Here is a 19,865-nt window from a genome sequence, read left to right as displayed (position 1 = left end):
TGTTTCTGTCCACCTGGTGAGTTTAAGTCCAATATTCACTCTCTTTTAGCTTCTGTTTTTTGCTCTCTACCAACTCCTGAGGGAAATATCTGACTCTTTAGCTGCTAAATGCTCCACTATGTTCACCAGCTAGTCTACAGCTAACTGCGTCTGCTTGCCGTTTGGTGCTGAGCAGGTAGTGTACAGTGGCTTTTTAGAGATTTTTCTCTGAAAACGACGCTATGAGAGCGCTGAGAGTGAACCAAAACAGTAAAGTTGCAGCCGGACAGTTAAACAATGAGCTGAAACTTGATATAAAGCTCTGTAAAGAAAACAAAGCAACAGGTAGCATCACAATATGTATCGCTATTGTCTATGCAGGTATTTTGTATTTATTCATTTATTTTGCATAAACCAAGATTCCATTAGAACAAGAAATACTTTATTGCATGGATTGTGCTACCTTACAGTATATGTCACATAAATTAATCAGAAATGCTGCAATATGCTTTAATAAGTCTTTGAAGTCCAAATAAGCAGAAATGTCTGCATAAAATCCTGACATTTGGCATTAAAATAATCAATGGCATGATCTTTTACCAGATTCAGACATAAAATAAAGAAAACAGATAAACCAGAGCAGGAACAGTAGGGTCTACAAGGCCAATACCTGTATAAATATAACAGACAGATGTGACTTTAATTAATTAAAACATTGAGAAACTAGTACTGTTATGGCTCAGGGAGATATGAATTTATCACATGTAGAAAAACATTTCTATCGAGGCAACATGTGGGCAAACTTCACCTGATGAGGAAGATCAACTCTTAAAAGCTCCAGAACAGCTACTAATAAACTAATGAATGGTGAAAAGGGGTTTTATCTTTTAGTGTTAGGCCATCTTGCCCTCCATTTCCCTCAAAACATTATTAATATTAATATATCATATTAGAATTATTATAATCCCTTTTTGTGAGAAGTTTTCTCACCTACTCGACCAGCTTTTGTCACGCTGACAGACTCAGAGTGAAATCCAAGTCGGTCATAAAAGCCTGTTTGCAAAGAAAGTGGTGACAGGTGACATTAAACACGGGGACTTGACTGAACAGCTCGGGCTTTTACTAAACCGACGCCTTCCTCCACTTCTCTTCTAACGAGGTGAAATTAAGTCGGATTAAAGCGTTTATTAAGCCTCATGACCCTGTCGGATAATCCCTTGAAAGTGACCCAAACATTCTTTTCCAGGCCAAATGAAACCAATCTCATTCAACTGCACCAGTGAATCCGCAGCCTGACTGACTCACACACACACGCCTCCTCCTTTTCAAAACACTGAACTAAACCGGTCCTGCAGTTTTGACAGCAGACTTTTTTTTTTTTTCTTTTTTTTTCTTCTCGGTTCCTCTGGTGTGTAGTTGTAACCTCGAGAAATATCTTGCTCCATCTGATATCCAATCTTAACCATGTTTCTCACGCACAGAAAGCCACAGGGTCTATAAGAGCCACGGTGCCACCAGGAACCTGGTCTACAGTGCAGACGGATCCGACACACAGACACACACGCAGCATGGGTGAGTCTCCGCTCTGATTTACTGACAACACCTCCTATAAACCTGCTTGTCTGCTGCTACTGCTGCTCTGATATGCAAAGCTTCTCTGTACAAACAAAGTCTGGTTAGATTATCGACGAGTTTTTGCTGCATTCGCTCACAGCTGTTTACAATTCACATATGTTAAAATATTCACAAAAAAAATCATTATGTAGATCTAAATTGTCAATCTGTGTAACACCCTCAGGACTGTAAAAACTCCATATTTCTATCAGAAGACAATGACCTTGGTTTGATCGTTTGTGTCATTTTCACATTCATATAAAATAATATAATATAATATAACACGGTACACCGTAAAACCTACAAAATGATCCATTGTGTTAAATCAGTACTCATGTTTATTATTAACTCAGTATGATTACATTAGATAAGATTGTCAGTTTTAAATCAGGTCAGAAAAGTCATGAGTTCAGTCTTGTAGCTTAAAATGATGAGTTCACTAAATGTCCAACAACACTGTTAACTTATTTATTTAGGTTAAAATTGTCCTTCTTTCTAAGCTGCATGAAGTGAGACAATAGAGGCTTGTTCCTACATATGTCTCAAATGTGTCACATGATCTTCTCTGAACTAAAGTAAAGCAGCTTTAATCGATATTTATCATTATATCACAGTCTGATCTGTCAGTGTGTCGATCGTGGCTCGTAGTGATGAACCTACAGAGAATTATCTGCAGCTCCTCTCGGAGCTTTATAGTGAGTTTCAGCTCGTTGTTTATCTGTCCGGCTGCAACTTCACTGTTTTGGTTCAGTCTCAGCAGCTCTCATAGTGTCGTTTGTAGCTGCTGTTTTCAGAGAAAAAGCTGTAAGAACTGGTCTAAATGTAGCTGCCAGCAAAACATTAAAAGCTGCAACAATTACATGATAGATTAGTTCATGAGTTATCAAACTTTACATTATTATTCATAAAACCAAATCATCAGGTTATAATACACAGATCTGAGTAACTTCAAACAGTATTTTTGTATGTGTCACATGACCGTGCAAAATGTAAAGTGCTCACTCGTACTTACAAACCCACAAAGACCAACTCTGCAGTTTTAACAGTTTTTTTTTTACGCCCTAAAACTTCACTGTTCTGGCTCACTATGACTCTAACTCTCATCACCCCTTGTTTCCAGATGCAGGCAGATGTTTTCAGTGATAAACCCTCCACAGTACATTACCTGTCCAGTATCACACAGCAGACACACAAAGTTAGAGACTGACAAAGCTGGTGTGAGCACAGTGACATCAGAAGCTTTATTACGTACAATGAACCTGTTGTGTTACTGGTGCAGCTCTGTTTCTTTTCTGTCTTTTGCCTCGAGGAACATTCAGATCGTGGTTTCTCTGTTCCAACACACAGAGGAATCCCTTGTTTTAAAAGCAGTGATCACAGATCAGCAGACTGTGTTAAAGACAGTCTCCGAACGCTCGCACAGCGCCAACGCCTTTAATTTAACACCTACTCATCCTGCTTTATTGTGTCACAATTAAAACTGCTGCTGACGCCCGGCGCGTCTGCCTCGTCAGACACGTTTCACAGCTCCTTTAATGTCATTATTTGTCATTCAGCTGTGTTTCAGGTCCAGCGACGGAGGGACGCAACAGTTCCTGTTTAGGTTTATCTGTCTGCTATATTTTCTGTGTGCATCTAGTAAAAGATCAAACCACTGATTATCTTAACGTAATGCCAACTGTCTGGTTTTTCTGCAGACGTGTGGCTTACTTAGAGAATTTCAGAGCTTGTTTTCTCTTTCAAGAGATGTCGTTTGTTGCTGTAAAGTTTGGATTTTAGAATATTATGGAGAATAAAAAAAGATCTCTCATAAGGCACCCATTACAAGTTGTATCAAATAACTTTATCAAGGTTAATTAATGCCATATAGATCCGTTATGATAAATGTTTCTCAACCTTTACACCTGCAGACCTGATGGACTGTTGTAAAACACCTCACCACACTTTATTAACGAGCAGAATCATTGATTTATTTGCTCTTTGCATGAAAGTTTTGCTCTTTACACTTTATTAATGACCTACTAACATTTATAACTGTGTAAAACTTAATGAGGAGGAGAAACAACAGCCAAAGGAACGTTTCACAACCGTGTAACCCAGCAGTTGTTCTTATTAATGGATTATAACTGATCTAAGAAGCATTAGTAAATTATTTTTAGCGGCATGGCTTATAAGTTTTAAGTTCAAGTTCAAACGTATTTGTCATTCCAACCACATCCATATAGAAATACGCATACAGTAGGACGGATATGCGTTTTTCAGGAACAGGGTGCAAAAATCTACTAACAGTCCTAGAAACACATAAGAACAGTTAAAAACTCAATAAAAAGAAGCAGATTAGTAGACCAGCGCTATGCTAAAAAAGTGCAATTAAGTAACTGAATGTAAAATATTTTAGGAAAGGTTTTACACAAAATAAATAAAGCCTAAATAGATCATATAATATTAAAAAATAGCCAACATTGCTAAAAGTTAGCAATGATCCTTTGACTTTTTCTTGAACATTTGCATTTTTTTCCGTAATGTAAAACTTAATAATACAAAAAAGATGATAAAAAACTGTCATTACATATATTTTCATATATTTTTTGTACTGATGTAAATTGCTACGTAAATGTGTTTGTCTATCTGTGTGTGTTTGACAGCTCAGAAGACGGCTCTGATCGTTTACGCCCACCAGAGCACCGGCTCGTTCAACGCGGCGGTTCGAGACGTGGCGGTGCAGGAGCTGACGGAGCAGGGCTACAGGGTCGTCGTGTCTGACCTGTACGCCATGAACTTCAAAGCTAACGCCACCCAGGACGACATCATCGGTAATCCCTGTCTGTCACTGACTAAATTACCGAGCGAGCACAAAACAAAGTCAAACCCTGAGCGGCCTGCAAGATCTGCTTTGCTCTTTTTTTTCTGGAACACTTGAGAGCAAACGAGGGATATTAAGGTCACAATACATAATTAAAGGATAAAGCTTGTGTTATTCTATATTTTATTGCCGACAAATCGCATGAAAATGCCAAAACCGACAATGCGTTAGTTTGTTGATCGATTCTTTCTGCCCCGAGCGCATCGGCTCCTACTGACATAAATCTTTAAAAACAGCTCACAAATATATATTTTCCTGTTAAAAATAGACTCAGTACTTTCCTAAAACAGCTGGGCACTGAAATGTTTAACAAACGTTACTAAAACAGGAGGAAATTGCATTTGTTGGGGACTATTTTCATCGGCGGATGAATCCACGTTTGTTGCTCTAGTGAGTATTTCTGCCAGCAGGACGGTGTGTGTTAGATTGAATAAATAAACTACAGTGTGTGTGTAAGATAAATCAAGCTTTTCGTGGGATTTATCGCCAGCAAGAGAAACATAGAATATCATCAGATTTATCCTCTAAGCTCTGACAGCGCGTGTCGTGTCCAGGTGATCTGAAGAACCCGGAGCTTTTCCAGTACGGAGACGAGACGATGCACGCCTGGATGGAGGGCCGCCTCAGTGACGACATCGTAGCCGAGCAGCGCAAAGTAGAAGAGTCTGAACTCATCATCTTCCAGGTCAGAGGTCACTCATATCTCCTGTTTGTTGTTATTATGTGCTGAACAAGCAGCAACTACCACGACGGCACATAATATTCAAATAATACTTTCCAAAACAAGGAATACAGATTCAATAAATTATGGGATAAGCAATGACAAAAAGGAAAAGAATTTACTTTAAAAAAAAAAAAACAATAAAGTAAATGCATTAAGTGGATTGTTGTGTCTCTTTCTGCAGTTTCCTTTGTACTGGTTCAGTGTGCCGGCCATCATGAAGGGCTGGATGGACAGAGTGCTGGCACAAGGCTTTGCTTTCTCCCTGGAAAAGATGTACGATAACGGCATTTTCAAGGTCTGTCTCAGGTGGACAATTACAGTAGATCTACTGACCCAACATGAGACAAACAAAATGCTGATAATGATAAAATGAAATATCATAACTTTGAGGTATTTGAACTTAACTTGAGTATTTCCATGTGACGCTACTTTATACTTCCACTCCACTACATTTCAGAGGGAAATATTGTACTTTCTACTCCACTACATTTATTTGACAGCTTTAGTTACTTTTCAGATGAAGATTTGACACAATGGATAATATTAACAAGCTTTTAAAATACAACACATTGTTAAAGATGAAACCAGTGGTTTCCAACCTTTTTGTCTTTTGACGTCTTACAAAAAGCAGTGTGTAGTCGGGGTCACATTTCACATGTCTATGAGTTGTTAACAGCTCCACCAAATAGTGATTTTTCCCTCTAAACTTCTCACATGATTTCATTTCAATAACTGTTCAAATGGTCCAATATTTCAGCAAAAATCAAAGATTAGAGAAAAAGTCCAGAAACTGAAAACAGATTTGTGTATCAGAACTTTGTTTTTTCTTCTTTCCTCTCCCATTAATCATCTCATGACCCCTCAGATTTATCTGCTGACCCTTTGGAGGGGCCCGACCCCTAGGTTGGGAACCACTGGACTAAACTAGCTAACTGTATATAAAGTAGTGTAAACTAGCTCCACCTCCAGCAGCTACAACAGTAACATGCTGCTCTAACACTGATGCTTCACTATTAATAATCTAATGATGTCATATATAATAATATATCAGTCAGAGGGACCAAACCACTACTTTTACTGCAATACTTTAACTACATCAAGCTCATAATACTTATGTACTTTTACTGCAATACTTTAACTACATCAAGCTCATAATACTTATGTATTTTTACTGTAGTAGGATTTTTCATGCATGAGTTTTACTTGCAATGGAGTATTTTTACATTGTTGAACTTATACTTAAGTAAAGGGTCTGAATACTTCTTCCACCACTGCAGATTATAATATAATATAATATACATTTATAGGTCACAAAAACAATGCACAATGATACTGTTATTCCATCAGATATAATACAATAAAAATGCTACATTATTGTCAAATTTTAGAAAAAAGAAGCTGTTTGAATTCACTCCTGAAGTTTAATCAACTTCTCCCACAAACATGCAGTTACTGTGTTTTCCTCACAGATCAGCACCTATACTAGTAATTATACTTTAGTACAGTTCCTCTCATCACACTCTTTAAAAACTGTATTTTTGATGTTTCTCTAAAGAAAAAGAAAGCGATGTTGTCCTTCTCGACCGGAGCGACACAGACTATGTTCCGCCCTGATGGCATCAACGGAGACATCAACATCTCACTGTGGCCTCTACAGGTGAGTCTGAACAGCCTGTTTAAGCAGAATTAAATTGTCGTTCTTGTTACTTTATTTTTTGTAATTTAATGTTACTGTTAACAGCATGTACGCTCAGCCAACCTACTCTGTACAAATAAAGGTTAAATAAATAGAATAAATCAATTATTCACCAGATATTAGGTGATATATAGTGCATGAATATAAGCATAAAGCATTATGCTTTATTTAAACTGAAATACATCAATGTAGATAATAACGACTTGTACTTTATTTTATTTAGATTCATTTTTTTTATTTGCATATAAAATGTCAAATTAAATTTTAAGAACCAAACTATATTATATATATATATAAATCAATAAATTTGTGCCTGTAATTGGGGGGATCCTGCAAAAAGAAAATTTGTTTTCAATCATAAATAACCAAAGATATTCCATCAGTCATTCTGAAGCTTTTTTACTCACTTTTATCATAAAGCTTTTTTATAATCTTTATTTATTAATTTACCTTTTTATTCTTTTTATGTCTGCCCTCGTAAAGCACTTTGTAATTGCTGATTTTGATACGTGCTATATTTATTTTATTTATTTGTTTACTTGATAGGGACAGAGCACATTAATGAACATCAGTATAAAATACAAGATGTAAACACTCTGGAGTTAGCAAAAAAATGCTAATTTATATCCGTGTTCCCTATAGGCAGGTAACAAAAACAGAAACAGTTCAAGTAACAACATGCAAATACACAAGTAGAAAAAGACAAAATACAATGTACACATGTCCAGTTATATAATAATATGTATATAAATATATTGTTATTGGTGGCGGATGGTCTTTAACCTGCTTCTCTCTTGTTTCTGTCTCCCTCCTTTCTTTCAGAACGGGACTCTGCACTTCTGTGGATTTCAGGTTCTGGCTCCTCAGATATTCTGGAGTCCGGCTCACTGTCCCCCCGCCGTGCGAACCGCGATGCTAGAAGGGTGGCGGGCCCGACTAAAAGGACTGCTGGCTGAAAAGTGTTTGACCTTTGCCCCCTGCGAGATGTTTGACCTCAGCTTTCAAGGGGGGTTCATGCTGCGGCCCAAGGTGAAGGAGGAACAAGAGTCGCAGCCCTTCGGTATCACCACGGGACACCATTTAGGGAAACCGCTGCCGCCTGACAACCAAACCAAAGTTCAACCCACCGATGAGAATAGTGTGAAACCATCCTGCAGGAACTAGAACCTTCTCCTCACTCATGAATGTGCCTTTAAACCATCTATATACTGTATGTGACAAGATTACTTTAATACCAAAATACTGTATGACAATGAAAAAACTGCACACTGTCTCACTTACTGCTGAAATATTGAAAAAGTTTTTGGACGAATTGAGACTAATGTCCTTAATATGTTTGATCTTAAGTCACTTGTTTTCTATTTTTGATCTTCGGGGTCACATAGATATTACTTAAGATTTATTGGTGTTGTTATATTCTGTCATTTTGTATTCTTCTAATCTTTTCAATGCTTTTGCGACGGTGACAGGATATTTGTTGTGTTAGTTCAACGTTCTCATCAGTCAAACTAATGTTTATAGTCCCCTGATTGGATGATTGAGGCAGCTCCTATGTACTCTCTCTCTATATATATATATGTGTATGGAAGTGTGTTGATGCCGCTGAAACGTTGTGATCTAATAAATATTCCAGCAGTAAGTGAGACAGTGTTTACTGAAGCTGAAATAAAACCATTTAGAACAATGACTTGAACTTATTTTTATTTTAGATGCATGACATGTTTTTCATTTGCATTTACACAGTGATGGAAAGTAAACAGTAAGTGCATTTATTCATCTCTGAAGTACAATTTTGAGGCACTTATAATCAATAAATAATCAAGTGGAGTATATTTTGCTGATAATACAGGACAAATGTTCACTGTGTGTACTTATTTTCGTTACTATTTACTGGTTATTTCTGTGTACTGTGTACAAAGAACATCTATGTCTTTCTATTCTGGAAAAGGGTCTTTCCTCTGTTGATCTTACTGAGATTTCTCCGTTTTTTTCTACATTTAAGAATTTTTTGAAGTTTCCTTCCATGAACCGAAGCTCTAAGAACAGAGGGTTTGTACAGATGTTTTTGGACTATATAGATTTGTTATGGTACCTGAAGATTCGCTAGTATTTCCCTGTGTTTCCAGTGTTCCCCTGTCTGTCTCTCTCTCTCTCTGTGTTTGTTTGTGTGGGTGCTTCCAGCTCTACACTCCTGTCTACAATCAGCTCATCACCTCTCCCAGTCTGCTCACCTGACTCTCATCAGTTCATCAGCTTGCAGTGTGTGTATATATACCCGGGCTCTTCAGCCACTCATCGCCAGATTGTTGTTTCTACTCAAGTGGTAGCGTATGCTTCAGGCCTCTTGCTTAGATATCGTGATTTCTCCAAGTTTGGATTTTTTGCTAACTGCTGTCTCTCTCTCTAATGCTCCTGGACCATCGCTCACTCGCCTGCCTGCCTGCCTGCCTGCCTGCCTGCCTGCCCGCTTGCCCGTTCTCCGGCCCATCACCACCTGCGCCCTTCTGCCAGCCCTCGCCATCCTCCCTCACTCCTCTCAGCCCTCCAGTCCTCTGCCTCAGCCTGCTTCATCTCCACTCCATCCACCTCCATGCCCCCACTTCCCTGGCAATAAAGCCTTATTTCACTCACTGTCACTTTCGTCTGTGTCTGCATTTGGGTGCACCTTGCAACCCCCCTACAAGATTAAAATGCTTTGACTTGATTGGTGCTGAAATGATCAATTAAACAATCTTATAATCAAAAAAATATTTTAGGTTATTTATCAAGCGAATAGTCAAGTGAATCATGATGGGACTGGTTATATATGTGCATATATCCTCATCTCTATATATCCTCTCATCTCCAAGGTCACATTAAAGGACAGGTTCAAAATTTTTCAAGTCTGTCCTAAAACAACAGTCAGCTGCCCACATGAAGACTAAAAAAAGGTTTTCCTCACTGTAATCAAACTCTCCATGTGAGAAGTTTAGAGGGAAAAATCACTATTTGGTGGAGCTGTTAACAACTCATAGACATGTGAAATGTGACCCCGACTACACACTGCTTTTTGTAAGACATCAAAAGCCAAAAAGGTTGGAAACCACTGGTTTCATCTTTAACAATGTGTTGTATTTAAAAAGCTTGTTATATTATCCATTGTGTCAAATCTTCATTTGAAAAGTAACTAAAGCTGTCAAATAAATGTAGTGGAGTAGAAAGTACAATATTTCCCTCTGAAATGTAGTGGAGTGGAAGTATAAAGTGGCATCACATGGAAATACTCAAGTAAAGTACAAGTACATCACAAATGTACTTAGTTACTTTCCACCCCTGATAAAACTGTTTTGTCATACTGTTATTGATCTGGAGACATTTTTAATTTATTTAACAAAAAAATTTGAATGTGTTCATTTCAAGTCAAGTTTTTTTTTATAACAAGAAGGTGTGTTTTAATTTTAAATATGTATATACATATATAATATATATACTTATATTAAATTTTTAAAAAAAGATGTTAATAGTAGGGATAATACTGTCGCCCCCCCCCCCCCCCCCCCCCCCCCCCTGTGTGCGGCTGAATGGAACAGTCCGTCACCGCCGGGGCAGCGCAGTTAGTGCTGACGGTGACGTCACTCCCGGACTGTTCCATTCTGCAGGCTGATCGTCAAGAGGAGGTTGTTGTTTGTTGTTTTGCTGAAGTGTTGAGCGAGAGAGAGAAAGCGAGCCGCTGCCCTGCTCCAATACCGATTTAAGAGTTACTCATTTAAAGGATACTAGGAAAAAAGAAAGACATTTAAACCCCCAAATTAACCTTGAGTCGTGTTTATAATCAACTGCATCGAGCGGAAAGAGAGAGCCCGGAAACGGCAAACATGAAATGGATGTTCAAAGAGGATCACTCCTTGGGTAAGGGAGGAGGGAGCTGTTATTGTGGTTTACAAGAGTGATTAAAATGTGAAATAAAAACCCAGAGAAATCATAATAAGAATATCTATTATGTTGCGCTGTGGGAACATTTTTTTTGGAGTTAAACGTGTAGAAAACGTCACTTTAAACTGCGTCGGTCGTGCAGAGTGGCCTGTCGGTTAGGCTTTTTGTTTAGAGGAGGCTTTGGTTTGTACATACACGCTAAATACAGCTGTAAATATTAATGTCAGCTCATGTAAAAGCCAATTCGCATGTCTCCACTTTAAAATAGACGTTTTGGGTTTGTGTGTGTCAACAAATCATCGTGTCATTGTTCTCATTTCCACCCCGGAACGACGACCTGCTTTCAGGCTGATTGATGGAGGATATTGACACATTAAGCTGCTAAGCCTCCATTCTGCTGTGAGCTGACTGTTTGCAGCTGGATATTAAAGATTTTTGAGTGTCTATATATGTAGTTAAACATGATATTTTTCTGTTTCCCCACCTGCCATAAACTGGAGGCCTGAGAGGCGTCACCAAGAGGGGAAAAAAGTTGTTTTGGCTGAACATTGAGGAGGCCTGCAGGCTTCTTTTGCATCCCTTCTAGTGTTTTACATAATGACTTCTGTTGATGCAAAGTCATGATTATTGTCAATAAACTGACTAATCATTTGCTCTTTAGAGACACATGTAACTTTTCCACATTAAAATGTCTAAAAATGACTAGACCTATTTATATATTTTTATATTCCACTGTTTTACAGACGCTCCTTTTCTCACGATTGGGAGCCAAAAAGACGCTCTTTGGGCCCCTGTTAGACAGGAAGTTGTAATTCCACAGTTTGGTTACTATGTCAAATTGGCTTCAAAGCCCGGCGCTCTTCCTGGAGGCTTGGTTCAAACCCAGAGAAATTAGTAATTTAATGACGGTAACGGTCCGTTTCATTTGGTCTCCTGTCAGTGGCGTCATATCCCCTTTACCTCCTCTACTCGCCATAACGGGGAAAGACCAGATAATACGTCAGGGAATCAGAAAGGAACTTGACAAACTAGCTAGCTAGCCACTCTGTTGTTTACTATTGTTTATATTGCTCACTCATTATGGAGCACAAGATTATTTTTTACCGTTTGCTGCTCATTCCGTCGCCGAAGCTGTCCACGTAAAGCCAACGTTAGCTAACATTACTTGCCGCTAGTTCATTAGAATGAAATGACATAACATGAATATAAATTTAATACATTACTTCATCCATGAATATGATTTAGCCTCTCTTCTTTTCTTCTGTCTGAGTCACATCAGATCAATTTTCATCAATGAAGACAACAACTCCCATGATCCCACGCTCCTTCACGACATCCTCAAACTCTGTCTTTTGTTATTGTTTTGATTGAGAGACCCCTGGTGGCGAAAATTAAACTGACAGCATTTATATAGCGTTTTTCTAGTCTTATCAACCACTCAAAGCGTCCCACAGTGTTTCACACGTTCATATAATCAATTATCAGCTTTTCATTTAATCATTTGGAATATGAAATTAAGAAATAACCTGATGTCATGATAATGCTAGTTATAAGTAACCAGACCTCAAAGTGATGCCTCAGAATTGTCTTTTACTAGCAGCCAAAACATCAGATATCTTTGGTCTTTAATAATATGTAATAAAATATGTAACTCTTGATTTATGCAACACTTTCATTCACAATTAAGATAAAAATCCTCATAATTTACAAGAGAGATACAAAGAGTATTCATACTAAAATGTATAATAATAATAATAATAACCTTATATGTACAGCATCTTTCATACAAAAAATGCAGCTTTAAGTGCTTTACAACAAAAGAAATGAACACAAAAAACATTTATTCATGATAAAATTAGTTATAATCAAAGTAGACAATTCTGTTAACATGTTTGATGTTTTAACCATTAATTCATAATTGAAATTAACTTCCTGTTGACAGACTAGCTGATAATGACAAGTAGAATGTTTACAAGCTTTAAAAAAAGGGGCTTTAATGATCAAATTTACATATTTATCCTTCGTGCTAAATCTTAATCTGAAACAATATATTGAAATATTGATAATGTACATATAAGCAGAATTTTAACAGTGTTTAGTGGTGGGTGGTCTAATCTATAGAAATATATATTTTATTGGGTTTTTTGAATAAAAGTGATCAGATCGTATGTTTTCCATAAAAATATTGATCTGAAAGGAAACTACAGCTGTGAAGTAGATGTAGTGGAAGCATAAAGTAGCATCAAATGGAAATACTCAACTGACATGTCTGATATTTTAACTTCCTGTTGACAGACTAGCTGATAATGAGAAGTAGAGTGTTTACAGACTTTAAAAAAAAAAAAAAAAAAGGCTTAATGATGCAATTCACATATTTGTGAGAACAGACGAAACGTTGCTGCTGAGAAATAATGTGGTTTTTAAAGGTGCAGCACTTCACAACATTACAAGTGTAAAAACAAACAAGTACATGTCAGAAATATTTGGCTTATGTCCCACCTCAGTGTTATTGTTAGTGCCCGTTATAGGACCACATTACCCATAAACACCCACTACTTCCTGTGAAAGGGAGGATATTATTATTATTATTATTATTATTATTACGATACAGACAGTTACTAGCTATTGACTGTTGATTAGTTGCCAGTTATTGAATTAATTATTCAGAGTCAATAGAAAACATTTTAGGCGACATCTTTGGGCTTTGAGAAACAGTGATTGACATTTTTCACCATTTTATGACATTTTAAGGACAAATGATTACTTGATTTGAGAGAATAATAGACAGATTTATTGATAATGAAAATAAACAGTAGTTTCAGCCCTAAACTGTATTGTTATTGTCAGTATACTGTTTTTGTAGTTGATATACAAACAGATCAACATAATATCCCTTTATACTAACAGGAAATTATAAAATACATAAATGCAAAGTAGAGTGTAGAGGCTAGGGTTAATGATCAGTTAATCTTTTGATTTTTTGATTAACCAATCAATTGTTTAGTAATTTAGTAATAAATTGTGAAAAATTCTCATAAGTTTCCCCAAGATGACGCCATCAGATTTTTTTTTGTCCGACCAACAGTCCAAAATGATTAATTTACAGTCATATAAAGCAAAAAAAAAAGGTCCTGTTTATTTTTTAAAATAATTAATTGATTATCAAAGTCGTGTTTTTTTTACTGTCAAAAAGCTAATCAGTTATTCAACAAATTTCAACACCAGTAAAAAGCTGACTAAAAATTGTTTTTGTTGTCAAATTAAAGCCGCAACGATCAGTTAATCAATCAGTTAAAAGAAGATTAATCTGCAAGTGTTTTGGCAATTGATTAATTATCAAAAATATTTTTTAAGCAAAAATGTGATTCTGATGTTTTATAGACAAAACAACCCTTTCATTCATAATAAAAAATACTCATTTAAAAGAAGCCTAGTTAGTTGTTAATTATGAAAATAGGGAACTTTACTTTTTAGCAAATGCCAGAAAATGTAAAATATTCAATTAATACTTTGAGCTGGACTTCAGTGTAGAAGCTGCCAGTCTGCCATAGACAGTACAGAGTTAATATGGTTAATAAAGTTTTGTAGAAGCTAACAGTGACAGGAGTGACAGGTTTAACTGGTCTCGGTGAGTTTAAATCCACTGCAGCTGTCTGTGAATCTCTTACCTCAGCCGTCAAATATCGATCTGTGTCCGTCCGGTGAAGAGGAAGTGTTACCTAAAAGGTTTCTGTCGTCACTTAACATCAACCTCAGTAACACAAATGTTTGTTTTTTTGTCCTGCAGAACATCGATGCATAGAGTCAGCCAAAATCCGCAACAAGTACCCTGACAGGGTCCCGGTGAGTAAAAACCATCACCGCTGACTTAAAGAAGGTCGTTCGGCGTGTGATGCATGTTGGCTGTAATCACGTCTGCTGGTGCCTCTGTGTGGTTTGTCAGGTGATCGTGGAGAAAGTGTCTGGATCACAGATTGTGGACATCGACAAGAGGAAGTACCTGGTCCCCTCCGACATCACAGTGGCTCAGTTCATGTGGATCATCAGGAAACGCATCCAGCTGCCCTCAGAGAAGGCCATCTTCCTGTTTGTGGACAAGACGGTGCCTCAGTCAAGGTGAGGGCCGGGAGACAGGAGGAGGGGTTCGGTTTTATGTTTTACTTCAGAGGTTCCCGACCTGCTGGTACCGGGCGCCAGGCTGCAAGGAAGATAATTAGTTAACGTGATAGGCTAGTTTTGCAGAAATTACCTTGAACTTGGTGCATTTTGCTCCCCGTCATGTCCACAACAGCAGTATGTGAGGTAACCAGACCACCATCACTTCCTTTCAGCAGAATCTGAATATTACTTATTTGTCATTTTTAAATTGAATAAATAATCATAATTAAATACAGAGGGGGAGGACAAAATATGGTTTAAATTAGAGCTGAAACAACTGATGTTACTAATTGATTAGTCGAACAACAGAAAAGTAATTGGCAACTATTTTGATAATCGTTTAAATCTTTTTTTTTTCAAGCAAAACTGCTAAAGATTCATTGTTCCTGGTTTCTTAATTGTGACGATTTGCTGGTTTTCTTCGTCCTATGTGATGTAAAACTGATTATCTTCTGGTTTTAGACTGTTGGTCGCCAAAAAAACAATACATTTGAAGACTATGTGATGGGCATTTTTCACTGTTTGTCAAACATTTTACAGACCAAACAAATAATTAACTAATCGAGAAAACAATCAACAGTTAAATTGATAATGAAAATAATTGTAAGTTGCAGCCGTAGTGGTCTTTAGTTGGTAAGTTGTAAATGTACAGAACAGATTACAGTGTGTCCGTAAATAAACGCTGCAGCTTCTCAAGACCAAGAAAAGTCACGTCTGTTGTTTCCCACAACTGAAACTGAAAGGAGGTTAGCTTCAGAGTTAGCAACAATGGGGTTAGCCTAACCTGACGACACTAAACAGAGAAATAGAGAACGGAGAACCGTGTGGCTGCTAATCACGCCAGCAGAAATACTAAAGATTCATTGTTCTCAGTTTCTTAATTTTGACGATTTGCTGTTTTTCTTTGTTCTGTTTGATAGTAAACTGAATATCTTCTGGTTTTAAACTGTTGGTCGCAAAAAAAAGAAAAAGCATTTGAAGACTATGATCAAGAAAATAATCAACAGATCAATCAATAATAAAAATAATTGTTATTTGCAGCCATTAGTTTAATTAGAGTCTCTCCTGGAAGGCAGTGGTAGTGTTGCACATGAACAGTGACAGAAATAGTTGAATGAAGAAAGTTTAAATCAAGCTCTTTTCTCACCTCTGCATGCCCGGCCAAACAGAGAAGTGGGTGTAAATGTCAGACTGTCAGATTCAGTTGTGGGGGGGCAGGGGGGCTTCAGAAACCTGCTGAACTAGAATTGAACCAGGCCAAAAAAATGATGGCAGGTTAAACAGCAGGACGTTTATAAGTCACCTTATGTTTTGTTTTTTTTTATGCCTGTAATTGGCTCTGTAATGATCTGACCTGTTGACACACAAATGCCTTCATGGTCATATAAGGTAGTTAAGATTAAACCATCAGTCGAAGTCACATTTATGACTTTTATCAACAGGAACTCTGTTTAGTTTTATCACCACAGTCTGGATGAAGAGACACTGTCGCCTTTTAACGTCTATATTTTTATGGCTGGGTGCAGAAGTGCTGACACGCGCCCCCCCCTTTTTTTTAAATAAAGTTGACACCTGGAAATTATTAACTATAGAACGACACCCAGAGTGAGCAGTAGTCGCACCTATGAGCACCAAACGCTCAGACATTCCTCATTGTCATTACTCAGCACTTACAGCCAGTATTTTTAGCTCTGTCAGGGAGAGCAACAGGCAGGAAGGATTACAGCATGAGTCAGAGGAAAGGAAAGTGGAAAGTGGCCTCTGGGGGGATTCCAGCGAGACTTCTAAGCATGTTTTCTGTTTAAAAGGCCATGTCTTGTGTCATCATGAAGGTCCAGTGAAGAAATAACTGTGTGAAAAAACAACCAGAAAACTAAATACAGTTACAATTTCACACTTACCCATCTGCTGTTAAGTCCCAGTTTCTTCTCAGGTTTTACTAGCAGGGCAGGGCGATATCACCTAAATGTCCTCAGCAACAGTTAATCAAACGATATCTTATTAAATACTAAATACACAAGACTGTTTTCATTATCAGGTAATCTGCGGGTTATATTCTCGATAAATGGGTTTGTCTACGCCCGTTACAGTTTCTCAGTGACCATTGTGACGTCCTCAAATGTCTTGTTTTGTCCCGACCAACAGTCCACAACCCAAAGATGTTCAGTTTATTCTGTCATAGACGACAAAAGACACCAGAAAATATTCACAATTGAGGCTGGAATCAGATTTTTCTTGACTCCAAACGATTAATTTAATAGCTGGCAACTAATCGACAGTCAATAGCTAGCAACTATCTGTATGATGATAAAAATAATAATAATGATAATAACAACAATAATAAAAATATCCTCCCTGTCACAGGAAGTAGCAGGTGTTTATGAGTAATGCGGTCCTATAATAGGTACTAACACGCTAACACTAAGACGCTGGAATCAGAGAATTTGGACTTTTTTCTTAACAAATTACTTAAAAGGATTAATCGATTATCAAAATATGTGGCAATTAATTTATAGTTGACAACTAATCAATTAATCAACTAATAGTTGCAACTCTTAATTTGCTTGATTAACCAAAGTCAGACATTCCTGTCTGCTCCTGTCTCTTTAAATGTACTATATTGTCATATAGATTCCATACATATTGAAAGAGGATGCAGCTGGTTTCTCTGTTTCCTCTCTGCTTACCAGTGAAACCAGTATCCCCAGTTTGGCTCTCACTCATTATGAAAGTGTTGACATCATCATCATGTGTTTCCTCTCGCGTGTGCTCGCAGCAGTCGTTAACTCTGCGTCTTCCTTCCCGTTGCAGCATCACGATGGGGCAGCTGTACGAGAAAGAGAAGGACGAGGACGGCTTTTTATACGTGGCTTACAGCGGTGAAAACACCTTCGGTTTTTAAAAAGAAAAAAAGCCGATGATCGTGACCCCGGCCTTACCTGCGGCGCCGCTCGGCCACACCGACACCCCTCCCGCATCTAATCACAGCCCCGACTCGGCCCCTGGAGAAACCCGTGGGAAGCCCCAGAGAGATTCAGTGACATGAATGCAACAGAATGATTGACTGACTGCTCACCTGACTGGATAGAAATAAACGAGTGCACCGGTGTGTTTTGTTCTGGCCCATGTTGCACCAGTTCTTCATAGAGTCATAGATTAAGTTGTGTATAGTGTGTTCAATTTCAATTATTATTATTATTATTATTTGTTTTGATGTTGTGATTTGAGTGTTTTTAGCTTTTTTTTTTTCCACCTTTGAAACGATATGTGTGAATGAGTTTTGCTTTTAGTTATGCTTTCTTCTTTGAAGACAATATTTAAAAGAATTTTAATTTAATTATTTGAAGGTAAGGTAGCTGGATGACCTAACCAATAAAAATATTAAAGTTAAACTGGGTCCGTTTTTTTTTTATTATTATTATTTTGAATATTTGCACAATATTTATTTTAACTGAGTTTGATCAGCTTCAACATGTGCAACTTTTTATTCTTCACTGTCCACATAAACTACAACATCAACAAAATACACAATCCATGATTGAAAAGGAGCCGGGAGAAGAAAAAAGATGCACACAATAAAATACTCGTACACCAAAGACGGAAGACTAAACACAAACATTTAGTTCATGTTGTCCAAATATTTGGTCTTGGATCATTTATTGAATGAAAGCATGTGAGAAGTTTAGAGGGAAAAATCACTATTTGGTGGAGCTGTTAACAACTCATAGACATGTGAAATGTGACCCCGACTACACACTGCTTTTTGTAAGACGCCAAAAGCCAAAAAGGTTGGAAACCACTGGTTTCATCTTTAACAATGTGTTGTATTTTAAAAGCTTGTTAATATTCCCTCTGAAATGTAGTGGAGTGGAAGTATAAAGTAGCATCACATGGAAATACTCAAGTTAAGTACAAATACCTCAAAGTTATGATATTTCATTTTATCATCATCAGCATTTTGTTTGTCTCATGTTGGATCAGTAGATCCACTGTAATTGTCCACCTGAGACAGACCTTGAAAATGCCGTTATCGTACATCTTTTCCAGGGAGAAAGCGAAGCCTTGTGCTAGCACTCTGTCCATCCAGCCCTTCATGATGGCCGGCACACTGAACCAGTACAAAGGAAACTGCAGAAAGAGACACAACAATCCACTTAATGCATTTACTTTATTGTTTTTATTTAAATTATTTAAGTAAATTCTTTTCCTTTTTGTCTTTGCTTATCCCATAATTTATTGAATCTGTATTCCTTGTTTTGGAAAGTATTATTTGAATATTATGTGCCGTCGTGGTAGTTGCCGCTTGTTCAGCACATAATAACAACAAACAAGAGATGTGAGTGACCTCTGACCTGGAAGATGATGAGTTCAGCCTCTTCTACTTTGCGCTGCTCGGCTACGATGTCGTCACTGAGGCGGCCCTCCATCCAGGCGTGCATCGTCTGCCCGCTTGCCCGCTCTCCGGCCCATCACCACCTGCTCCCTTCTGCCAGCCCTCGCCATCCTCTCTCACTCCTCTCAGCCCTCCAGTCCTCTGCCTCAGCCCGCTTCATCTCCACTCCATCCACCTCCATGCCCTCACTTCCCTGGCAATAAAGCCTTATTTCATTCACTGTCACTTTCGTCTGTGTCTGCATTTGGGTGCACCTTGCAACCCCCCTACAAGATTAAAATGCTTTGACTTGATTAGTGCTGAAATGATCAATTAAACAATCTTATAATCAAAAAAATATTTTAGGTTATTTATCAAGCAAACAATCTCTGGTTTCAGCTTCTCAATCATGATGGGACTTGTTATATATGTGCATATATCCTCATCTCCATATATCCTGTCATCTCCAAGGTCACATTAAAGGACAGGTTCAAAATTTTTCAAGTCTGTCCTAAAACAACAGTCAGCTGCCCATATGAAGACTAAA

The 19,865-nt window shown here is 37.7% G+C and overlaps 2 protein-coding genes and 1 long non-coding RNA gene across 3 annotated transcripts; 2 read left to right on the top strand and 1 right to left on the bottom strand.

Annotated features, from left to right (window-relative positions):
* Positions 1-937: 937 nt before the first annotated feature.
* nqo1 (NAD(P)H dehydrogenase, quinone 1) lies at positions 938-9,507 on the top strand. Its single transcript, XM_067605573.1, has 6 exons — positions 938-1,551; positions 4,239-4,406; positions 5,011-5,141; positions 5,362-5,475; positions 6,736-6,837; positions 7,699-9,507. The coding sequence occupies exons 1-6, from the start codon at positions 1,548-1,550 to the stop codon at positions 8,038-8,040; spliced, it is 861 nt and encodes a 286-aa protein (XP_067461674.1). The 5' UTR covers positions 938-1,547; the 3' UTR covers positions 8,041-9,507.
* Positions 9,508-10,503: 996 nt separating this feature from the next.
* Positions 10,504-18,338, top strand: LOC137193896 (gamma-aminobutyric acid receptor-associated protein-like 2). The gene is made up of 4 exons (XM_067605372.1): positions 10,504-10,764; positions 14,576-14,631; positions 14,732-14,904; positions 17,758-18,338. The coding sequence occupies exons 1-4, from the start codon at positions 10,731-10,733 to the stop codon at positions 17,846-17,848; spliced, it is 354 nt and encodes a 117-aa protein (XP_067461473.1). The 5' UTR covers positions 10,504-10,730; the 3' UTR covers positions 17,849-18,338.
* LOC137193969 (uncharacterized) lies at positions 18,117-19,390 on the bottom strand. The gene is made up of 2 exons (XR_010930904.1): positions 19,299-19,390; positions 18,117-19,074 (listed from the first exon to the last, which is right to left on the bottom strand). It is a non-coding gene; the product is annotated as an uncharacterized lncRNA (long non-coding RNA).
* Positions 19,391-19,865: the final 475 nt, after the last annotated feature.

Source organism: Thunnus thynnus, chromosome 1 (assembly GCF_963924715.1).
Source record: "Thunnus thynnus chromosome 1, fThuThy2.1, whole genome shotgun sequence".
Classification (NCBI taxonomy): Eukaryota; Metazoa; Chordata; class Actinopteri; order Scombriformes; family Scombridae; genus Thunnus; species Thunnus thynnus.
Note: the sequence above shows the minus strand (reverse complement) of the source record. Positions and strands in the feature narration are given on the sequence as shown.